The sequence below is a fragment of the Heliangelus exortis genome, chromosome 31, assembly GCF_036169615.1.
Source record: "Heliangelus exortis chromosome 31, bHelExo1.hap1, whole genome shotgun sequence".
In the NCBI taxonomy this organism is placed as follows: Eukaryota; Metazoa; Chordata; class Aves; order Apodiformes; family Trochilidae; genus Heliangelus; species Heliangelus exortis.
Genome location: NC_092452.1, coordinates 1443313 through 1465528, shown reverse-complemented (window position 1 = coordinate 1465528; position 22216 = coordinate 1443313). Strand labels below are relative to the sequence as shown.

The following is a 22216-nucleotide window of genomic DNA, read 5'->3' as shown; positions in this document are numbered from 1 at the left end:
TTGAGCAAAGTGCCTCCAACCTCCAGCTGCAACAGGTTGGACAGGGACAGAGGGGGGCTCCCAAAAGTCCTAAGGGTTGGGACTGGCAAACAAATGCAAAAAGTGACCACTGAAAACTTTGCCTGGCCCTAACCCCACCATGGAACCCTTCCCAGAGCACCACCAACAATCGGGCTACGGGTTTGGGTTTTACCACAAACCTTGAATATACCGACTGTCAAGGGCGTCTCCACTGCTGCTCAGTGGGGCTCCCAAAAGCCCAAACACTCAGGACTGGCTAAAAAACGCAAAGAGTGACCACTGAAAACTTTGGCTGGCCCTAACCCTCACGTGGAACCCCACCCACAGCACCACCAACAATGGGGCTACAGGTTTTTGTATTATCACAAACCTCGAATTCAGAAGCCCTCAGCGGCCTCTATCCACTGTTGCTCAACAGGGCTCCTGGAGCAGAAGGAACCTTCCTTGGGGCACAGTGCTTCAAAGTCAAGCAGGTGTTGTTGTTGAGGTGCACAAACAATGCTCCCATCTTGTCACCTTTAGGCTTGGCTTGTTCGATGCTTGTGCTCCAGACTCTGCTATCATCCTCCTCTTCCTCTGGCTGCTTGAGAGTGAGCCGGGCATGCCCTCTGAAACTCACCTTTTATTGGTTGCCCAATCCTGCTCATGCCCAGCTGGGGTTGGCCTTAACTGAGATAACAGGATGTTTTGCAAGGACCCATATGAAAAGTATAACAATAATTATTTTAATTTGTGAAAATCTCAATTATTAGTAAGCAGATTCATAATGCCCCTTTTGTATTTAACTCTGAGCTGAGGAATTATTTAACACAGCTGAGGAAAATCAGAGTTTGTTTTCTATATTTACTACTTTTAACTTTGCAAAATATCAGTAAACAGAAGTTATTTAACATTTAAGTATTATATGCACAAATGGATCTTAGAGCAAATTAGTAGAGCTTTTCCCTTCTTTCAATAGTAACAAAAAGCACAAACCAACACCTAGTATCTAAGTGGGTTTGTTAAAAACTGGACAACTTTGATTATATTATTCTGCTAATAACAGAAAAATGGTATTTGAAACATTTCACCATTTCACAGGTGGGATTGGCACAAGCTCAGGCCTCCCACCTTGTAATTAGCCACTCCTGATTGCCTCATTTCACTGCAGGCTCCCAAAAGTCCGAACGGTCGGGACTGGCAAACAAATGCAAAGAATGACCACTGAAAACTTTGCCTGGCCCTAACCCTCACATGGAACCCTACCCAGCACCACCAACAATCAGCCTATGGGTTTGGGTTTTACCACAAACCTCGAATCTACCAGCCCTCGGCAGCCATTCTCCAATATTGCTCAAAGGGCCCCAAAATCCGAACGACTGAGACTGCAAAACACATGCAAAGAGTGACCACTGAAAACTTTGGCTGGCCCTAACCCTCACATGGTACCCCACCCACAGCACCACCAACCATCGGCCTACGGCTTTGGGTTTGACCACAAACCTCGAATCTACCAGCCCTCAGTGGCCACTCTCACCTTTTGTCCAAAAGGGCTCCCAGAAGTCCGAACGGTCGGGACTGGCAAACAAATGCAAAGAGTGACCACTGAAAACTTTGCCTGGTCCCAACCCTCACATGGAACCCTACCCAGCACCACCAACAATCAGCCTACGGGTTTGGGTTTTACCACAACCCACTGGCAGGGCTGGCACTTGCCATCGTTCTTGCCAGGGACCTGTGAGGTGTCTGCCCCGGGCACGGGGGGACAGAGCAGGGGTTTGAGGGGCCATTGGCACCATTTGAAAGCTGGCAGAGGCAGGGGCTGCACCCCAGTCCGGGTGCTGTGGCACTGGTGTCCCCCTGCCCTCTGTGGATGCTTCTTTGACCACTGGGGCAAAGCACAAGCTGGGGCTGGACATGAGGAGGGGGCTTCCCTGGGAGTAAGCAGTTCCCCTGCAGTAAGTAGGTTATGGTTTGGCTGTGCCATTTTAAAAATAGGGGAAAAAAACCCACCCTACAAACCTGTGAAATCCCTCTGGGTTTTCTTGGGCACCATTCTGGGTGGGCAAACTGAGCCACATCCCCCCTGAGCCCATTGGGTTTCTCCTGAGGTCCCCAGAGACCCCGAATCGGCCCCGCTGAGCTCTCAGCTCTGGGCAGAGGAACCCGAGCAAGCAAAACCCCTTTGTGTGGTGCCAGGGAAACACGAAGCTGTTCAACCCCTGGTGGTTCTAGGGAGGGAACAGGAGGTGCAAGGAAGGAGGAGAAGGAAATGAGCCCAAGGAGCTACTTGTCCCCGCAGCAGAGACACGGTCCTGCCAGCCCCTCCTGCCCCTAAACCCCAGCCCTCTGAGCCCCTGTGTCTGGGATGTTCCATAAATGTATTTTCAGAAATCCTGCATCACCTTTGGGGAGGGAGGAGGTAAAAGGAACTGAAAAGGAATATAAGAAATGAAAAGATTAAGAAAAAAAAAGAAACCTGCATTCAGACTTGATCTATTTTCTACAATGTCAGCTGTGACCAAGTCCTGTCATTCATATTGTGGCTTTGAATCGATTATGTTTATTAAAATGCTATTGCTTCTATCTCCTGGCCTCCTTTCTCTGCCAGCAGCTGGTCTGGGGGGGGGGGTGGGAAGGGGAAATGCTCTGGCTTCCCCCCAGAACTGGGCAAACACCCCCAGAACTGGGCAAACACCCCCAGCACCCCACTGCTGTCCCACCCCAGGGAGCGCCGCGTGCCCCCCACCCTGGGAGGGGACACGGGGCACTGAGGGGACCCCACATCCCATCCCCTCAGGGATGGGGCAGTGGGGGGAGGTGTGAGCTACAGGGATGGTGGAGCAGGGAGAAAGTCCAGTCCTGGGGCACGTTTGGGGGTCCCGGGTCCCTCCAGCTCGGCCGCCGCTGCCTCCGGTTCCTTGGGGGGGTGGGCGGCGGGGGCTGAGCCCCAGGGGCTGCTCAGGGCTGGAGCCAGGCACGGAGGTGCCCCTCAGCCAAGGCGATGCCCACCATGATGCCACTGCCCACCAGGAACCCCACGTTCTGCAGGAGGATTCGGCTCCAGGTGGCCTGGCCGGGACCCTCGTCCCCCCGCACCGCCTCAGGGAGCTGGACCAGAACAGGGGGCTCAGTGGGGTGGGCGCCAGGCTCAGCCCCCCCAGGCTGCCCCCCTGACACTCCCTCACCATGTCAGCCAAGGCCACGTAGAGGAAGATGCCCGCAGTGATGGTGAGGATCCAGGGGGTGAGGTGGGTTGCGCTCTGCCCCACGGCTGCCCCCACAGCTGCCCCCAGGCAGGAGAGAAGAGCTGAGAGCAGGTTGAGGAGCAGGAGGGTGCGGGGGGCCGTGCCCGCCCGGAGCAGCACTGCCAGGTCCCCTGTGGAGAGAGGAGGTGAGTGGGGGGTCTGGGGTGGGGGGTCTGGGGGTCTCTGCAGGAGATGGGCACCTACCCAGCTCGTGGGGCAGCTCGTGGCAGAGCACGGCCAGCGCGGTGCTGAGCCCACCTGAGAGGCTGTGGGAGAAGGCGGCACCTGCAGGAAGAGGGTCCTGGGCCCCGGTGCACCATGCCCCCCCCCCACTCCCTCTGCACCCTCACCCTCTCCACCCCATGTCCCCCCCCCGTCCCCACCCCCCGCACCCCTCACCGATGGCCAGACCATCTGTCAGGTTGTGGATCCCATCCCCCAGGACCACCATCCAGACCACATCAGTGGCCCCAGGGCTGGGGGGCAGCGTGGGGCAGTGGGAGTGTCCGTGGGGGTGTCCGTGGGAGTGTCCGTGGGGGTGTCCGTGGGGGTGTCCGTGGGGGTGTCCGTGGGGGTGTCCGTGGGGCCTGACCTCCAGCTCTGCCTCTGGTTCCGTCAGGTGCTGCAGCTCAGCCCCTGTGGTGACAGAGACCCGGGGTGGTGGTGGGGCCATGGGCACTGGGGGTGTCAGGGGGGGGGTGTCTTACCTCCTTGTGGCCGTGCCAGGACCCCCATGTTGGTGTCAGGGGTCTCCCTGGGGGAGCAGCCCTGGGAAAGACGGAGGCACTGGGTGCAAATCTGGCCCTGGGGGCAGCCCCATGCCACCCACCCCAGTGCCCATGCCTCTCACCGTGGCCTCGCGGCGCCGCCGCAGCACCCCCAGGAGCAGCTCCACCAGGAAGAGCAGGTAGATGCCCCCCAGCACCGCCAACCCCTGCAGCACCGCGGCCCCCGGCTCCGCCGCCGTCTCCTGGTGCCTCCCCTGGGCCTGGACACGGGTGAGCGATGGCTCAGGGGACCCCACAGTGTTACCCCCGGTGCCACCCCCGGTGCAGAGGGGCTGGGGGTACCTACGTGGGGCCAGAGGTGGAGCAGGGCGTCCCCGCAGAGCGTCCCCACGGCCAGGGCCACCAGGAAGGAGAGCAGCGAGCGGAAGGAGCCGCGGCTCAGGAGCGGGACGAGGAGCACGGCCATGGCGGAGGGCAGGCTGACCACAACCACAGCCAGGAGACCCCAACCCAATGCTGCGGGGTGGGACAGAGCAGGACCCCATGTGGGGATGCGGGACAGGGGGCTCGTGGGGACCCCAGGGCTGTGGCGTGATGGGGAATAGAGGAGGGGGCTCATGGGGATGGGGGGCAAGGGGCTCGTGGGGACCCCGGGGCTGTGGGGTGATGGGGAATAGAGGAGGGGGCTCATGGGGATGGGAGACAGGGGGCTCGTGGGGACCCCGGGGCTGTGGCGTGATGGGGAATAGAGGAGGGGGCTCATGGGGATGGGGGAGAGGGGGCTCGTAGGGACCCCGGGGCTGTGGCGTGATGGGGAATAGAGGAGGGGGCTCATGGGGATGGGGGACAGGGGGCTCGTGGGGACCCCAGGGCTGTGGAGTGATGGGGAATAGAGGAGGGGGCTTGTAGGGATGCAGGGAAGGGGACATGGGGACCGGGTGCTGGAGGGACCCTGGGGTGGAGGGGAGAGGGGACCCGGGGAGCTGGTGCTGAGGACGCAGGGACAGGGACTGCAGGGGACATCTTGGGGAGCAAGCGGGGGCTTGGGGTGAAGGGAGAGGGGACACAGGACCAGAGGCTGGGGCTGGAAGGACAAGGGACATGGGACCGGGGGACCTGGGGCTGGGGAGGGGCCCTGGGTGGGGGTTACCTGGCCAGAGGGGCCCCCCCGGGGGCAGCAGCGTCACCTCGTCGCGGTGCTGGATGCAGACGCGGCTGTCGATCTGGTAGAGCAGGGCCGGGCAGAGGAGGGTGAATTGCTCCGGCGTCAGCTGAGACCCCGCGTCCAGCCCGAAGCTGAGCAGCAGCTGGGTGACGTTGAGGCACTGCTGGGGGGGCCCGGTGAGCGGTGCTGGGGGAGCCGGGGGTCCCCAGGGGGCTCCCAGCAGAGCAGGAGAGCGTCACCCCCCCCCCGTCCCCACTCACATCGTGGTGGGGGTGGTCAGCGCTGGAGTGCTCCAAGCCCAGGACCCTCCCCAGCAGGCTCAGGCCAGGCTGGTCCCACCGGGGAGCTGGGGAGGTCCCGGGCGGCTCTGTGGGTGCTGGTTCCGTCCAGCTTTTCGTCAGGAAGGGTGGGAGGCTGAGGGGGGGTGAGTGTGAATGAGCCCCCCCCCTGCCCCCATCACCCCGGCGGTGGGGAACAGCCCCGAGGGGGTACCTGGGGGTACCTGGGGGAGCGGTGCGTGGGGGGAGCGCTGGGTGCTGGGTCCCCCTCGTGTTCCCACGCCGGGTGCCGGTGCCGGTGCTTCTCCTCCTGCACCTCCAGCACGTCGAGATGGGCGACGTGGCCGTGTCCCAGCTCCTCGTGCTGGATCTGGACCACCCGGACGCGGCCCAAGCCCAGGCTGCCCAGCAGCCGCGCCAGCCCCTCGGAGGGGAGGGTCCCGTTGGCCCCCCCGTACTGCCCGAAGAGCTGCTGCAAGTAATACCCGTGCTCCTGCGCCGCGTCCTCGGGCAGCGGCTCCGACGTCCCCCCCGGCCCCAGGGCCACCAGCCCCAGGACCCCCAGGAGGAGCCCAGAGGGGACCATAGGGACAAATCCTGCGGGTTCCCGGCGGGGCTGGGGGCGGTGGGCGCTGCGGGGTCCCCCCGGGAACGCTCCCCTCCCGTCCGTCCGTCCGTCCGCAGGGACGGCTGGAAAGCAACAGGAGGTATCAGGGTCACGGCAGGGACACGTGTCCCAGCTCAGGGGCAGCCGGGGGGGGCCGGACGGTGTCCCCGAGACCCCCAGGGTGGGCGATGGGGACAACGAGTGGGGGGACACGGTGACACTCGGCCTTGAGGGGAGGTTTTGCAACTGGGGCAGGTTTTGTGTCGTAGTTAATGTTTCACTGGGTGGGCAGATAACACCTGTAGCCCCCCGGCAGGGCGCTCGCCCCCCCACCCACCCGTGCCCCCCAACCCGTCCTCCCCAACAGCCAGGGACGTGGGAACGGCCCCACGCAGTGATGGGAAATGTGGAACTCGAGTGGGATGGCCACGGGCCTGGCCCCCCCCCCCCTCCACGTGGGACTCACCGAATGGGGGGGCTTGGAAAATACCAGGACTGCAGGAGCTGGTGCCCCACTGACACCCCCCCCACACCATCCCACGGGGGCCCAGGGCTGCCCCCCTCCCCCTGAGGTGGCTCTCAGGGTCCCCTAAGAGGTCCCCCATTATTGTGCTGGGGGGGGGGCCCATTCCAGCGGGAGCAGCGCTGCCCCCCCTGAGCCCCCAGACCCGTCCTCTCCCCCCCCATCCCCGGGGCTCACCTGGGGCCGCACTGTGCCGGTGGTGGGGGCCGCACCGGTGACCAACCCCCCCCCCTTCCCCTCCCCACGCTGGGGCTGTGCCGTCTGCTGCACCCGAACCGGGGGGGCCAAGGGTCACCCAGCGCTGCTCCCAGACACCCCCGCTGCGGGAGGGGCCGTGTGGGGAGGGCCCTAAATGGGAGGGGGGGTCCGGGCCCCCCGCGGCGGGCAGGACGCAGGCAGGGAGCAGGCAGGAGTCACCCTTTATTGACACCCGTCCCCAAAACCACCTGACGTGGCTCTGGGGGGGCACGGGGTGGGGGGGTCCTGCAGCCCCCCCAATCCCAGGGGCTCAGCCCCCTCCTGCCCAAGACTCCTGAGCCCGTCTGGGCCAAGTCCGGGGGGGTCCAGGTCACCCCCATCCTCCCCGGAGGCACGTGCATGGGGTCAGCGCTGCCCCCTCCTCACCCCGGGGGCTGCTCAGGGCTGGGGGGGCCGGGGACCCCTCCCCAAACCGTCCTGGGGGCTGCGGGGGGGTCCCGGCCCGTTATCTCTTGCTGCTCCGCCGCGTCTCCTTGCCGTTGCTGACGGGTCCGGGGGGGGGGCCGGGGTGTCCGGGTTGACTGCGGGTGATGCGGCCGCTGGGGGGGTGCGGGGGGGCGCTGGGGGGGTGCGGGGGACCCCCCGGGCTCAGCCCATTCCCGTTCTGGCTGTCAGGGGCTGGAAGCAGAGGGGAGCATAAGGGGGGAGGTGAGGCTGGAGGCATCGGGGGGGAAGGTGGGGGTTCTGCAGCTCTGGGGTGAGGAGGGGGCTGCATCACCTACCTGGGGGGGCTGCGGGGGGGCCCTGGCCGGTCTGTGAAGGCGCTGGACTCGTGCTCTCGTTCTGGGCCTGAGGGGGGGGAGATGAAGACACCCCCTGTGTGGAGAGGCGTGGGGAAGGGGGGAGGGGGCTGCTCCAGGGGGGGTCTGGGGGTCCCGCGATGCCAGCCCGGCCCCCCCCCACCCCCCGACTCACCCCTTTGCTCTGCGACTGCTGCGCCACGTACTCGGGGTTGGGCTCGCTGAAGTTGGGCACCTCGGAGTAGACCATGCAGAACCTGCGGGAGACGGGGGGGTGGTGGAGACCCCCTCCCCGTGCCCCCCCTCCCCCCCCCAAAAAAAAAAAACCCCGACGGGACCCCCCCCCCCCAGCCCGTTCCTTACTCGCCGATCTTCTGCAGGTCCCCACCGCGCCCCGTGTAGAGGGTCAGGCAGCCCTTGAAGATGGAGGCGTACCTGGGGGGGAAGGCAGCGGGAGGGGTGGGACGGGACTCCCGGGGGTGTTCCTGGGGGTCCCGGGGTGACACCCCCCGCCCCCCACTTACCCCTTGGTGAGGCGGATGATGTCCCCGGGCTGGATGAGGTTCCCCACGTCGTCCCACACCGAGATGTTGATGCTGCCGGTCTTGTCCGCCACCTTGCAGGTCCGCACCTCGTGCCCGTCCTTCGTCTTCGTCACCCGGCCTGGGGGGGTCAGGGGGACCCCGGGGGTGGGGGTGGGGGGGTCAGGGGCCGCGGTTCCCGCCCGCACCCCCCCAAACCCCCTCCCGGTACCCACCGGTCTCCAGCACGATGAAGATGAGGTTGAGGTTCTTCAGCCCCGGTTTCACGTCCTTCACCAGCGTCTCGGTGCTCATGGTGCTGCCGGGGCCCTGCGGCGGGACCCGCGACGGGAACGCGGGGCCGGGACTCCGGTGCTGCCGGGACGGGACCGGGACCGGGACCGGGACCGGGGCCTGCTCAGGGCCCCGCCCTGCCGCCAGGGGGCGCTCGCATCACCCGCCCCGCCGCGCGCGCTCCCGGAAACCGCCGGGCGTTACAGCGAGCGACCAATCAGCGCGCAGAGGGGGCGGAGCATGTCCAGCGGCGCTGACCAATGGCGAGGCGGGGGCGGGGCTTAATTGGGCTGTATACCCTAAACCCCGCCCCTTCCCCGCCCATCTCGTCACAAACCCCTCCCTGACCAGCGAGTTCCGGCGCTTCTCGCGGCCAGAGCGTCGCATCCGGGCGGGGCGGCACCTTCCGGCGGGGCGGGGGCTGCGGAGCGGCGCGCGGGGCGGGCGGGGGAGGCGGCGGAGGCGGCGGCCGCCCCTGAGCCCCCCGGCGACCGGAGCCGACCCGGGCCCGGGTACGTGAGGCCGGAGGGGCTGGGGGGGGGCGGACCCGGGAGGCGGGGGGGAGGCTCCGGGTTCTACGGGGAAGAACGGGATGGGACCGGGAGAGAGGCCTGGCGGGGTCGGGGGTGCCCGGGGGCGGCTTGGGGGGGGGGGAGGGATGCGGCCCCGGCAGCACCGGGGGCTGGCGGCGGGTGCTCGGGTGCCGGGGGGGGGGAGTCTGGAGGGCCCGGGGGATGGCGGCGGGGGGCGCGGGGGGGAGGGTTCGGGCTTGGCCGGTGGTCCCGGGAGGTTGGGGGGGGGGGGGGGCGAGGGGGGAGGTGGTACCGGAGCTGCTCCGGTGAATCCGGGGTTTGGGGCTCCCGGATCCCCTGGGGGCTCCCGGGTGCGGGGTCCCTGCGGGCATCAGGCGGGGTCACGACAAAGGAATGCGGGGAGCAAATTCCCCGAGCGAGGAGTCGGGCGGGAAGTCGGTGATTAAATGGGACCGAGGCTTCCTTTGCCGTCGGGTTCTATCCCTGAGCTGCTCCTCGGCCCCACCGGTGGCTTTTGGGCCCCCGGGAAGGGCCTTGGTTTTCCTGAGTAGGATTTTAAACGATAAATTTAAAATAAAAAGCAAAAAAAAAAAAAAAAAGCCAAAAAAACCCCACATCCAAACCCACAAGAGCATCAGATCCAATTCCCGGGGGTTTGGTGGCTCTGGGGGTGTCACCCAGCCCAGCTCTTGGGATCCTGAGCTGCTTTCATCCTCGTTGCCAGGAGCAGTGGGTAAAACCCCAGCAGTTTTCCCCATTCAGGTCCCGGAGCCGACAGTGGAGTTGGAAAAGGAAAAAAAAAAAAAAAAAAACTTGTATTTCTGTCAGAAGATCTTAGGGTGGCATTTGGGGAACTATTTTTAGCAGGATTGCATCACCGCTGAGCCCGGGCTCTACCTGCTGGGCAAACATTTTCTTCTGGGAAGGCTGAGGGATGGGGGGGGCTGGAATCCCCCCGGAGTGTTGGGATCCCCCCCTCAGACTCTCAGGGATGTGCTGTAGGGCAGCCAGGAGCCTTTTTCTATTTAAATTTTTAAAAAAAGGGGAAGGGAAGTGGGTTTAAGTGGTTGGAAGCCCAGGTGAGGAGCAGTCTGAGCTGACACCAACTCCCACAGTGGTTTGGGTTGGAAGGGACCTCCAAGATCACCCAGTCCAACCTTTGACCAGCACCATAATCTAACTATGGATCCGTGTCCTTAAGGACCGGGTCCAAACTCCTTTTAAATACCTCAGGGTTGGTGACTGCCCTGGGCACGGTGTCACTTTGTCCCCACGGGAGAACGTGGCTCACGGAGCTGGGGCTGTGGGAGTCGTGGGTTTTTCCTCTGGGGGGCTCATGAGGGGAGCCAGAAATGTCTTCATGGAGGCCAGGCACAACCTCACACCTCATTTTTCCCTCTGCTCATGTTTTCTTCCTTATTTCCCTCCCAGATCCATCCTCCCTGACCCTCCTGCCCGCCGGCGCCTCCGGATCCTCGCGGAACGAAGTTTGATGCTGTAGGAGAGGAAAGGGAAAAAATGGGCCATTGGGAGCATCTCCCTGAGAAGAACCAGCCCAGCCCAGCCCTGCCTCTTTGCCACTTGGAGAGGAATTCTGCCACGGAAGGTAAATCCAAGCCCACTCCAAACCTTCCCCTGAGCACGGGGCTGAGTTTCAGTTCATCCTCCGCGCACGTGAGTGCTGAGAGCCACATCAGCAGATTTTTGGGGTGTTGCTCTGCAGACACTCTCAGCTTGGCTGCTGCTGGTAACTTTGAGCTCCTCTGTGTGTCTGCAAACCTTGGTTTTGCTCTGCTAACAAGGGAGATCTTTATGTCACGATATTTCAGCTGACAGCACCACGGGCAGGGCTGCTCCCAGGGCTCGGGGCTGCCTGCCCTCACCCCAGCAGGTTTCCCTGGATGTGGGGGATCAGCTCTGGGCACAGGAGGCAGCTCTGGCTCTGAGACCCTTTGTTGTAAATCAAAGTCTGCAGGGAAACAGCCAGATCTGCCTCAAATTTCAGAAGTTCACAGCAGGTCCTGCCAAACTGGCTCAGGAACTGCCCCTGCCTGATCCGGGGCTCTCTGGTTCCACTCGGTGCTCCCCAAGGAGAAGGGAAGACACGGGGACTTGCAGGGAAAGTGCTTCATTAACCAAACCCTAATGAGTCTGGAGCTGGGGAGGGGATGGCAGGTGGCTGCCAGGGGCAGTGCCACACCAGCCTGGGGCAGAACTTCCCCGTGGTGCTGGTTTGGAGCTTCCCTTTCTGCTGGTGGCCGATGTCCCCAGCACGTGTCCTTCCCTGCCACCCCAAAAAGATGGAAAATGGGAAGAGAAAATGGGGGGGAGGGTTTGGCTGAGCTGCTGGTGGCCTCGTTTCATCTCCTGGGACTCACAGGCAGTGCCAGCCCTGGGCAGGATGCCTGTAGGTGTTCCCAGGACAATTCCTGAGCACTGGGAGTTCTCCTCTGTCCTTCCAGCAGCGACCAGACGGGATCTGGACATGGGCAGGGCCCTCACGATTGATGTTTTCCTCCTATTATACAACCCAGAGCAATTGTTTAACCCCACATTCCTTTTGATCTTGTTGGCCTGCTCTACTTGAGCAAAACCTTCCTCTGGCTTGCGAAAGCCTTTTAGAAAAAGGGATTTTTTTTAATTTTTTTTTTTTCCCCTTTTATTGTTTTATTTCCTTCGGGGAGGTTTTGCTCTCTGGACCTCAGCAAATGTCAAACAGAAGATCAGCACTGGAAGAAAAAAAATCTTGCTGGGAAGAGCTGTTAGGTCGGTGCTCTCGATGCTTTTGGCTGTTAATTAGCAAATAATGAGTAATATTTTTTTGTTTGTTTTGCCTTGTGGCCTCTTGGATCCAGATGTTACCTACAGAAACTCGGGTTGGAGTCAGTCAGTCCCACCCTCGGCTAACAGGGATAAAACACTGAAAAAACACCCAGGAAGAGGCTTAGAGATGGGGATATTATTTATTATTTATTCTTATTGTGGGTGTGGGAGGGTCACACAGTCAGCAGACCGTGGGGATTGGGGTGAATGGAGTGTAAATGATGTTTGAAGTCACTGACAGCTTCCGGGGTGTGTGACAGCAATTAGGAGCCCTGGGTGTTAACGAGTCACGTTCAGGCTGAGGCTGTGGGAGGCTCCCAGGGTTTTTTCCAGTGACAGCTCCAGAGCCCCTGGGGTTGTTCTGTGTTCACTCAGTGGGGAAACTGAGGCAGCAAAGCCCAGAACACACAGGGCTGAGGAGAGTGCTGGTGTCCTGGCTGCACAACAGCCCTTCTTGCTTCCATGTGTTTGTTTTCCCTCCCCTCCCCCCTGCTTTCTGCTTTTGATTCTCTTTCTTTTGGCTCAGAGAGCTGCTGAAATTAGGAAAGATGATTAAAACCACCGTTGCTCACACAACAGGTTTGTTCTGAGCTGTCCCAGCTGCAGAGCAGTGCTGGGCTCTGTTGGCAGCCCTGATACTGGAAATAATGAGAAAATGGTGTCTTTTCCCTGAGAACCAGCAGAAAGCTGCTGCTGGAGCCTCCCAGCACAGGCTAATTAACTTTTATTGGGTTTGTTTGTTTGTTGTTAATCTTTTTTTTTTTTTTGGAAGGGATGCTGCCTGCTCTCTGTTTGCACAGAGGGGATGAGCTCCAGAGGCTGCTGGAAGGAGCAGCAGAGCTTGGTGGCTGCTGTCCCTGGGTTTTGGGGACAAATCAACACCTTTGGGTGAGCTCAGGCCGTGGCTGCAGAGTCCCAGGGGCTGTCCCAGGAGCTGTGTGGGTGAGCAGAACATCCTGGGCAGCTCCAGGTGAGTCAGAGCCTGAGCTCTGGGCAGGCAGGAGGTGCCTCAGCTCCTCAGACTGTGCCTGGAGCACTCAGCCAGGCAGAAATCTTGGCTCAGCCCAAGTGTCTGGGATCCAGCAGCTCCAACACGTTGTGGTGAAAAGGAGGCAACGTGTGAACATGTGTTTTGGGGGCTGTGGAGCAAATCCTAGACAGGCATCTTTATTTTTTTGTTTTTCAAGGAGAAGGGGGAGGTATTTTTGGTTTTTTTTAAAGCCATTATTTTTCCTTTCATCAACATAAATTTTTCTCAGCAATATATATAATTTTTTTTTCAACTGGGGGGCAGGAACAGTTGGGAGGCAGCACAGAAATCTCACCTGGGTGGTTGTGTGAAATCCTGGAAAATCCAGAGGAGCCCCAGCCCTGCTCCTGGTCTCACTCCAAGGGCTGAGGTGAACTCGTGCCCCTTTTTTTCCTAAAATTTGGAGCAAAACCTCGTTTCATTGGTCATGAATGAACATCCTGAAACTGGAGAGGGGGGGTGGTGAGTCTGTGGTGACTTAGAGGGGTCACTTTTACCTGTTTAAAGGGGAGGGGGGGAGGGGGTGCTGTCCCCTCCCTGGGGAGGTGACAGATGACCTCGGGGCAGTGCTGCTTTAACCACCCCCTTGTCAACTTCCTCTTTTGTCAACTTCCCCAAGGGCTTGTTAGGAACCTTGGTCTGGGTTGGAAGATGCTGAGGAGGAGGCTTGGGGAAAGGGTGGGAATGTCAGGAGTGCTTTTCAGTTGTTAATTACTGATCTCCCTGATAGCATCCAGCCCTTGTTGCTATGTAGATCTCTGTGGAGCAGGGTGCAGGCACCCCAAGTCCCCAGGCCAGGAAGATGACAATCTCCAGAGGCAGGAGGATGATGACAAGGGAGAGGGGAAAGGGGAAAAAGTGACTTATCCCGGGTTTTCTCTCTAATTTGGGATGAAACTGGGATCTGTGTGAGCACTGTCCCCTTCCTGTGCACCCCCAGGGACTCTGACAGTGCTGGGGTGAAGCTGTGTTTGGGGAGGGCAGGACTGGGAAGCTCATTCCTAGGGAAGGATTGGGAAGCCCATTCCCAGGGAAAGATTGGGAAGCCCATTCCCAGGGCAGGATTGGGAAGCCCATTCCCAGGGCAGGATTGGGAAGCTCATTCCCAGGGCAGGATTGGGAAGCCCATTCCCAGGGCAGGATTGGGAAGCTCATTCCCAGGGAAAGATTGGGAAGCTCATTCCCAGGGCAGGATTGGGAAGCTGATTCCCAGGGCAGGATTGGGAAGCTCATTCCCAGAGAAGGATTGGGAAGCCCATTCCCAGGGCAGGATTGGGAAGCCCATTCCCAGGGCAGGATTGGGAAGCTGATTCCCAGGGCAGGATTGGGAAGCTCATTCCCAGGGCAGGATTGGGAAGCCCATTCCCAGGGCAGGATTGGGAAGCCCATTCCCAGGGCAGGATTGGGAAGCTGATTCCTAGGGCAGGATTGGGAAGCTCATTCCCAGGGCAGGATTGGGAAGCTGATTTCCAGGGCAGGATTGGGAAGCCCATTCCCAGGGCAGGATTGGGAAGCTCATTCCCAGGGAAGGATTGGGAAGCTCATTCCCAGGGCAGGATTGGGAAGCTCATTCCCAGGGCAGGATTGGGAAGCTCATTCCTAGGGCAGGATTGGGAAGCTGATTCCCAGGGCAGGATTGGGAAGCTGATTCCCAGGGCAGGATTGGGAAGCTGATTCCCAGGGCAGGATTGGGAAGCCCATTCCCAGGGCAGGATTGGGAAGCTCATTCCCTTCCAGCAGGGTGATCCCTGGCAGCAGCTCCCGATTTGCTCCTGCTCAGCCCTTGCCCACCATCTGCTGAGCCCAGGGAAGGATGGGAGCATCCAGGATCCATCAGGGCCAGGTCATGAATTCCCCTCTGGACCTGGCAGGAGGGGTTTTGGGTTGCCAGCTCCATCCCAGCTCTCAGCTCTCCACCTCCCGTGGTGGTGTCCCTGGGGTGCTCTGAGCTCCAGACCCACCCTGGCAGGAGGTGGAGGAGCCAGGTTGAGGAATGAGAAGCATCTGGATGCTCTGGGAATCTCCCTGGGGGAGGTTTTGATGTGGCTCCTCCTTGGCAGAGCTGGGGCTCAGCTCTGGGGGGGTTCAGTGCCCATCTGGGAGGATGGAGCTGGGGAGTGAGAGACAAAAAATGAGCTGAGCTGGGGAGCAGGGTTGTGCTGGAGCAGGAGGAGAGGAGAGGGATGGCTGCTCCTGGAGCTGCTCACACAGCCAGGGACACGTTAAGATCCCAGACCACGAAGCAGAGGAGCTCAGGGTGGTCCCAGCTGCCCCTTGGGGGTCTCTGGCTCAGCTGGAAGCTCGGAGCTGTTTTGCTGGGTCCTCCAGATCCGTGTTTGCCCTCCCAGTTGGGTCAAACCCAATGTAAATGTGTTGGATGAGCTGAGACTTGCAGTGTGAGTGGCTCAGGGAGGGTGGGAGGGGAGCAGCATCTGTCCAAAGGCGTGGGAAGGTTGAGGAGCAGCTGATCCTGGCTGCTCAGGGATCCGTTCTCCCTCCAGCCGTTAATCTGCTTATCTGAATTGCAAACTCTGGCACAGGGACTTTCCCCACCCCAGCCTCCCTCAGAGGAATCCTTTTGTCTGGGGAAGCAAAGAATCCATCCACTCAGGGAGGAGATTTATCAGCAGTGTCCCACCAGGTCCCTCCCTGCTGCCCCGTGCCCTGGGGAGGCTCCCGAGGACCAAATTCTTCCCTGCACCCTCCCTCCATCCATCCCTCCCTCCATCCCTCTCTCCCTCCATCCCTCCCCTCCTCTTCTCCCTTCCTGAGCCGATGTGGTGGGTCCACAACCAGCCCAGCTGGGGGACAGGAGCTCCACATCTGGCCAAGGGAAAGGACTCCACATCTGGCCAAGGGAAAGGAGCTCCACACCTGGCCAAGGGATAAGAACTCCACATCTGGCCAAAGGAAATGAGCTCCACATCTGGCTGAGGGACAGGACTCCATCTGGATAGGGATAGGAGCTCCACATCTGGCCAAGGGATAGGAGCTCCACATCTGGCTGGGGGATAGGAACTCCACGTCTGGCCGAGGGACAGGACTCCACACCTGGCTGTGGAGCAGCAGTGGGGTCAGTTCCTACCCAGCTGCTCCTGGTGTTGGCACAGCTGGGATTTGCCACCCTGCTGGGCTCCTCCCCGTGGGGATGGTGGCTTCAGAGCACCCAGGTGCCCTCACACCCCTCCTGTCCCTGTTTGTCTTCGGGGTGGGGACTCTGGGGTCAGTCCTGTGGCAGTTTGTCACCAGGTTTGGTGAGAAGGGAGGGAAGGAGGCAGCTCTGGAGGGACAAACAGCCCGGGTGTGCAGGGCAGAGCTCAGGCTCAGCCCTGGCAGGGGTTTGAGGAGCTGCTGATGGAATTACCTGGGAATGCTGCCTGGGCAGGGAGGAGAGGGCTTGGTGGCTGCATCCCACTGCCCACCCTATGGACCTGGGCTTCCTTATCCCTCTCCAAACTGAGCAAAACTCTGTGTGACCCTGACAACCAACGAGTAGGAAAAAAAAAACCAGCAGTGAGGTAGTGACTGTGTGTGGGACAGAGCTGATGGCAGCAGCACCCCGAGCTCAGCAACACCCTGCAGAGTGTTGGGCTCTGAGCTGTGCCCAGGGCTACCCCAATCCTTGGGGGGAGCAGAAATTTGGGAAGCAGGGGCTGTGACCTTGCCCTGTCCAGCAGCCACCCCGGGGTGCTCAGCTCCTCCTCACCATTGATCTTTTTCTCTCTGCAGGGTTCTGGCATTGGTGATGAGCGATGGGGTATGATGTAGCACGTTTTCAGGGGGATGTTGATGAAGACCTTATATGCCCCATCTGCAGTGGGGTCCTGGAGGAGCCAGTTCAGGTAGGTGCTCCAGGCTGTGGAAAAGCCTCAGATTGCAGCTCCAGACCCAGGGCTGTCTTGAGCAGATGATGGGCTCAGCACACATTAGGAGAGCTCAGTGGGGTCTGAACTTCCTACTGACAGCTTAAGGTGACAGCACCAAGGGGACAAGGCTGTGGTTTTGTGAGTTCTGAGGGAAAAGAGCTTCTAATCTGCCCAAGCTTTTCTTCCTGAAAAGCACCAAGACTTCCCATGCTTCCAAGGTTTTTTCCTGAAAAGCACCAAGACCTCCTATGCTTCCAAAGTTTTTTCCCGAAAAGCACCAAGACCCCTTCTGCTCTTCCCAAGCTTTTCCTCCTGGAAAGCACCAACACCCCCCCTGCTCACAAGGTTTTTTCCTAAAAAGTACCAAGACCCCCCCTGCTCTTCCCAAGCTTTTCCTCCTGGAAAACACCAAGACCCCCCCCTAATCTGCCCCAGGTTTTCCTCCTCAAAAGCACCAAGACCTCCCCAGCTCTCAAGGTTTTTTCCTCAAAAGCACCAAGACCCCCCCCTGTAATCTGCCCCAGATTTTCCTCCTGGAAAACACCAAGACCTCTCCTGCTCCCAAATTTTTCCTCCTCAAAAGCACCAAGACCCCCCCCTAATCTGCCCCAGGTTTTCCTCCTGGAAAGCACCAAGACCCCCTCTGCTCACAAGGTTTTTTCCTCAAAAGCACCAAGACCCCCCCCCTGCTCTTCCCAAGCTTTTCCTCCTGGAAAGCACCAAGACCTCCCCAGCTCCCAAGGTTTTTTCCTGAAAAGCACCAAGACCTCCCCAGCTCCCAAGGTTTTTTCCTGAAAAGCACCAAGACCTCCCCTACTCCCAAACGTTTCCTCCTCAAAAGCACCAAGACCCCCCCCCAGTAATCTGCCCCAGGTTTTCCTCCTGGAAAACACCAAGACCCCTCCCTGCTCACAAGGTTTTTTCCTCAAAAGCACCAAGGCCCTCCCTGCTCTTCCCAAGCTTTTCCTCCTGGAAAGCACCAAGACCCCTCCCTAAATCTGCCCCAGGTTTTCCTCCTGGAAAGCACCAAGACCCCCTCTGCTCACAAGGTTTTTTCCTCAAAAGCACCGAGACCCCCTCCGCTCTTCCCAACCTTTTCCTCCGGCCAGGAAGGGTGAATCCTGGTGACAACCTCCGTGTCCTCTGTGTGTGTCCAACCCTTCCCCAGGCTCCTCACTGCGAGCACGCCTTCTGCAATGCCTGCATCACCCAGTGGTTCTCCCAGCAGCAGACCTGTCCCGTGGATCGCAGCGTGGTGACCGTCGCCCACCTCCGCCCGGTGCCGCGGATCATGCGGAACATGCTCTCCAAGCTCCAGATCACTTGTGACAACGCCGTCTTCGGTTGCACGGCCGTCGTGCGCCTCGACAACCTCATGTCTCACCTCAACGACTGCGAGCACAACCCCAAACGCCCGGTCACCTGCGAGCAGGGATGTGGGTGAGGGATGGATCCTTAAGAAGGACCTCGGGCTCCGGGCTGGAACCCGCCCCGTGGAATGATGGAAATGGGGCGCCGAGGGCTTCCCGATGCCACCCGGAGCTGTTCCGGCCTGGGAGGGGTTTTAGGTTGAGCTCTGCGGCCTCCCGCGGGTCATTGGGAGCTGGGGGGGTTGGTCTGGGGTTGGTGTCCTTCCCCCTCACGTGTTGTAAGCATCCAGCCAGGTGGTGAGGGACAGGGACAATCAGATCTCCTCGGGCTGCCTGGCGTGGGATCTGGTTCTCAGCCCTGGGTGGCTTTGGAGGAGGAATATCCTCATCACCTCTCACCCTGGTGGTGGTTCATTCCTGAAGCTCTCCCCCAGACCGTTGGCGTGGCCAGTGTCACCTCACTGGAGGTGACAGCACTCTGCTTCCCAGCCCCCTTGGCGAGCCCTGCAAGGCTGGATTTGTTCTGCAGGCCGTTGAGGTGTTCATGCCAAGGTCTCTGGTGTGTAACTTCCCCTAACGTGGGGCCTCCACCTTTTTGTTTGTAATGCTCTGCAGCTTGGAAATGCCCAAAGATGAGCTGCCAAATCACAACTGCATCAAGCACTTGAGATCTGTGGTGCAGCAGCAGCAGACAAGGATCGCTGAGCTGGAGAAGACCTCAGCAGAGCACAAGCACCAGCTGGCTGAGCAGGTGGGGGGGCTGGGACCCCAAAAAAAAAAAAAAAAAAAAAAATGCAGCTGTGACTCTGCTGCTGCTCTTCACCTCTGACATCACCGAGCTGAGGGCTGAATGTTGTGGTGACAGCCTGGTGACACGTCCTGCCTGTGTCCTGCCTTGCAGAAACGGGACATCCAGCTCCTGAAGGCCTACATGCGCGCCATCCGCAGCGTCAACCCCAACCTGCAGAACCTGGAGGAGACCATCGAGTACAACGAGATCCTGGAGTAAGAGTTCTGGGTTGGGGTGTTGGGGGAGCTGGGGGGGCTCTGGGGGGCTCTGGGGGGCTGTCAGAAGAGAACACACACACACAGTGCACACAGAGCACACACAGACACAGAGCGCACACACACACAGAGCACACACACACACACAGAGCACACACACACAGAGCACACACACAGAGCACACACACACACAGGGCACACACACACACAGAGCACACACACAGAGCACGCACACACACACACAGAGCACACACACACACACAGAGCACACACACACAGAGCACACACACACACACAGGGCACACACACACAGAGCGCACACAATGCACACAGAGCACACACACACACAGAGCACACACACACACAGAGCACACACACACACACAGAGCACACACACACACACAGAGCACACACACACACACAGAGCACACACACACACACAGAGCACACACAGGGCACACACACACAGAGCGCACACAATGCACACAGAGCACACACACACACACAAAGAGCACACACACAGCACACACACAACACACACACAATCACCTGGGTTGGAAAGGATCTCTGAGACCATCAAGTCCAACCCTTATTCCACCACCCCTGTGGTTCCCAGCCCATGGCACTGAGTGTCACATCCAATCTCTTAGGAGGTGAAAAACCACCTGAGGCAAAGAAGCAGCTGCTTCACCAAGCACGGGGTGGTGGTGCTGGGGAGCAGCACGTGAGCTGCTTCACAATGGGCTCGAGGTGTTCTAATTCTTCCACCTGCATCCTGCCCAACAGCAGGAAGCTGCTGGATTCCTTCCTCCTTGGAGAAAGGTTGGAGGCAGCTTCTCTTCCCGTCCTTCTTCCCCTTCTCTTCCCTCTGGGGAGGGAGCAGCAGAGCCCGGGCACTTCAGATGGGTCTGGTTTGGGGTGAAAACAGGAGAAAGGGAGTGAAAACAGGGGAAAGGGAGTGAAAACAGGAGAAAGGGAGTGAAAACAGGAGAAAGGGAGTGAAAACAGGGGAAAGGGAGTGAAAACAAGGGAAAGGGAGTGAAAACAGGGGAAAGGGAGTGAAAACAGGGGAAAGGGAGTGAAAACAAGGGAAAGGGAGTGAAAACGGGAGAAAGGGAGTGAAAACGGGAGAAAGGGAGTGAAAACGGGAGAAAGGGAGTGAAAACGGGAGAAAGGGAGTGAAAACAGGGGAAAGGGAGTGAAAACAGGGGAAAGGGAGTGAAAACAGGGGAAAGGGAGTGAAAACAGGGGAAAGGGAGTGAAAAAAGGGGAAAGGGAGTGAAAAAAGGGGAAAGGGCGTGAAAACGGGAGAAAGGGAGTGAAAACTGGAGAAAGGGCAGGAGAAAGAATGTGAAGACAGGAGCGAGGCCGGAGCATGGAGTGGAACCACCTCCTCCTCTTGGTCTCCACCAAACCCCAACATCCCTGAGCTTCCCTTCCCCGTTTCTCTTCTCTCCAGGTGGGTGAACTCCCTGCAGCCAGCCCGGGTGACACGGTGGGGGGGGATGATCTCCACGCCGGACGCGGTGCTGCAGGCGGTGATCAAACGCTCGCTGGTGGAGAGCGGGTGCCCCACGTCCATCATCAACGAGCTGATCGAGAACGCCCACGAGAGGAACTGGCCCCAGGGCCTGGCCACGCTGGAGACCCGGCAGATGAACCGGCGCTACTACGAGAACTATGTGGCCAAACGCATCCCCGGGAAGCAGGCGGTGGTGGTGATGGCCTGTGAGAACCAGCACATGGGGGAGGACATGGTGCTGGAGCCAGGCTTGGTGATGATCTTCGCCCACGGAGTGGAGGAAATCTAAAAAGGATTTTCCAGAGGAGAAGCCGCCGGGTGCCGAGGGAAAGGGAAACGCGGAGAGCGTGGGGTCGGCCGGACGAAACTCTCTTGGTGTTCCCCCCCGTGGCCCGCCTGGGTTTTTCAGGGCACTGTTCCCTCCTGCCTCTTTGCTTCCTGGCTGAAATGATTAAATTCCTCTGGTTAAGCCCACCCAAGCCCCGGCCCCCCCCCGGGCAGCCCACGCTGCAGCCCCCCCGTGCACATCGGTTTCCCCCGTTCTGTGTCTCTCCAGGAGAGAAGGAGCAGCCATCCCACACCTTCCCTGGACTTCTCCTCTGACCATGGATGGACCCCAAACCCTCTTTGGGATTTCTCTCCCATTTCCAAACCGTTCCAGGGGGATGCCTCCCCCTCCTGCAGGCTGGGGAGGGGGCTCGGCCAGGGGAGTCCCACAAGTGGGGGCTGTTGGTGTTGCCCCCAGACCCTCCCTGAGCCCTGCTTGACCCTGGAATGAGCCCCCCGTGTCACCCCAGCCAGGGGGTGGTGGCATTGAGGACCCCTTCTCGCAGCCCCCACTCTCAGTGCATGCCCCAGACCCCCCCGGGGGAACCAGGTTCCTGCTCACAGCCTCCGGGGTCACCCCCTCTGCTGGGGTTTGGCTCCGTGACACTTGGCATGGTGGGTCTGTGTTTTTGGAGGGTTTTTTGGAGGGTTCTTTTTTGTTTCTTTCTTTCTGACTTCTTATTTTGCCTTTTCTTCATTTCCCTCCTGTATTTTATTCTTGCTGGACCGTGGCCGGGCACCTCAGCACCTGCTGATGTCATGTGTTGAGGACTTAATTTATTTGCCTTGGTTTTATTGTTTTGTTTTGTTTTCTTTTGTTTTTTACCGTTTTTCTCCCCGGTGCCCGGCCGGGTGGTCGGGGTGATGTGACCAATAAACTTCTGGTGGCTTTACCGGCGCCTCGGGGCTCTGCACCCCAGATGAGGGGGGGGTGAAGTGGGTAAGTTGGGTGGGTTTGGGGGTGTTCGGCCCATTTTAGGGGTCCCTGTGGGCTCTTTGTGTCACTGAGATCACTCAAGGCCATTCCTGGGGTGGTTGGTGGGACCCTCAGGGGAGACCCCTGCACCCATGGGTGACTGAGGGTCCCGCGTGGGGTGTCCCCTCCAAAAGCTCTGAACTCCCGTTGTGCCCGCCGTTAAAAGGGCGGATGCGGGGAGCGGGAGCCCCCAGGTGTCGCCCGCTGTCCCCCCCACCAAAAAAAAACGTCAGTGGCGTCACGGACAGGATTCGAACCTGTGCGGGGAAACCCCATTGGATTTCGAGTCCAACGCCTTAACCACTCGGCCACCGTGACTCCCGCGCCAGTTCCCGCCTCGCTCCACATAGACCGGCCCCCCCCTCCCCACTTCTCCCTCCTTCCCAGCCCTGTTCCGGGCCC

The 22216-nt window shown here is 60.0% G+C and overlaps 3 protein-coding genes and 1 non-coding gene across 9 annotated transcripts; 1 reads left to right on the top strand and 3 right to left on the bottom strand.

The window, feature by feature from the left end:
* Window positions 1–2540: 2540 nt before the first annotated feature.
* SLC39A5 (solute carrier family 39 member 5) lies at window positions 2541–6870 on the bottom strand. 4 transcript variants are annotated; one of them, XM_071729580.1, is made up of 12 exons: window positions 6727–6818; window positions 5644–6109; window positions 5402–5555; window positions 5127–5301; window positions 4323–4492; window positions 4099–4236; window positions 3956–4016; window positions 3834–3884; window positions 3648–3773; window positions 3453–3533; window positions 3189–3379; window positions 2541–3111 (listed from the first exon to the last, which is right to left on the bottom strand). In XM_071729580.1, exons 2-12 carry the CDS (start codon window positions 6003–6005, stop codon window positions 2962–2964), a joined length of 1659 nt encoding a protein of 552 aa, XP_071585681.1. In that variant the 5' UTR covers window positions 6006–6109; window positions 6727–6818; the 3' UTR covers window positions 2541–2961. The 4 variants fall into 4 exon arrangements, with proteins under 4 accessions (XP_071585681.1, XP_071585678.1, XP_071585679.1 ...); XM_071729577.1 differs by having other exon boundaries at window positions 3648–3884; window positions 6727–6870; XM_071729578.1 differs by having other exon boundaries at window positions 3648–3884; window positions 5127–5283; window positions 6727–6819.
* Window positions 6871–6951: 81 nt separating this feature from the next.
* Window positions 6952–8572, bottom strand: NABP2 (nucleic acid binding protein 2). Of its 3 annotated transcripts, none has more exons than XM_071729584.1 (6): window positions 8305–8569; window positions 8072–8210; window positions 7911–7982; window positions 7723–7768; window positions 7530–7596; window positions 6952–7425 (listed from the first exon to the last, which is right to left on the bottom strand). In XM_071729584.1, the coding sequence occupies exons 1-6, from the start codon at window positions 8381–8383 to the stop codon at window positions 7253–7255; spliced, it is 576 nt and encodes a 191-aa protein (XP_071585685.1). In that variant the 5' UTR covers window positions 8384–8569; the 3' UTR covers window positions 6952–7252. The 3 variants fall into 3 exon arrangements, with proteins under 3 accessions (XP_071585685.1, XP_071585684.1, XP_071585686.1); XM_071729583.1 differs by having other exon boundaries at window positions 7723–7804; window positions 8305–8562; XM_071729585.1 differs by lacking the exon at window positions 7911–7982 and having other exon boundaries at window positions 7723–7804; window positions 8305–8572.
* A 164-nt stretch (window positions 8573–8736) lies between these two features.
* On the top strand, window positions 8737–21731 carry RNF41 (ring finger protein 41). Its single transcript, XM_071729582.1, has 7 exons — window positions 8737–8874; window positions 10327–10501; window positions 16478–16590; window positions 17783–18054; window positions 18600–18735; window positions 18886–18989; window positions 20449–21731. The coding sequence occupies exons 3-7, from the start codon at window positions 16501–16503 to the stop codon at window positions 20798–20800; spliced, it is 954 nt and encodes a 317-aa protein (XP_071585683.1). The 5' UTR covers window positions 8737–8874; window positions 10327–10501; window positions 16478–16500; the 3' UTR covers window positions 20801–21731.
* Window positions 21732–22050: 319 nt separating this feature from the next.
* Window positions 22051–22132, bottom strand: TRNAS-CGA (transfer RNA serine (anticodon CGA)). Its single transcript has one exon. It is a non-coding gene; the product is annotated as a tRNA-Ser (tRNA).
* Between the last annotated feature and the right edge of the window lie 84 nt (window positions 22133–22216).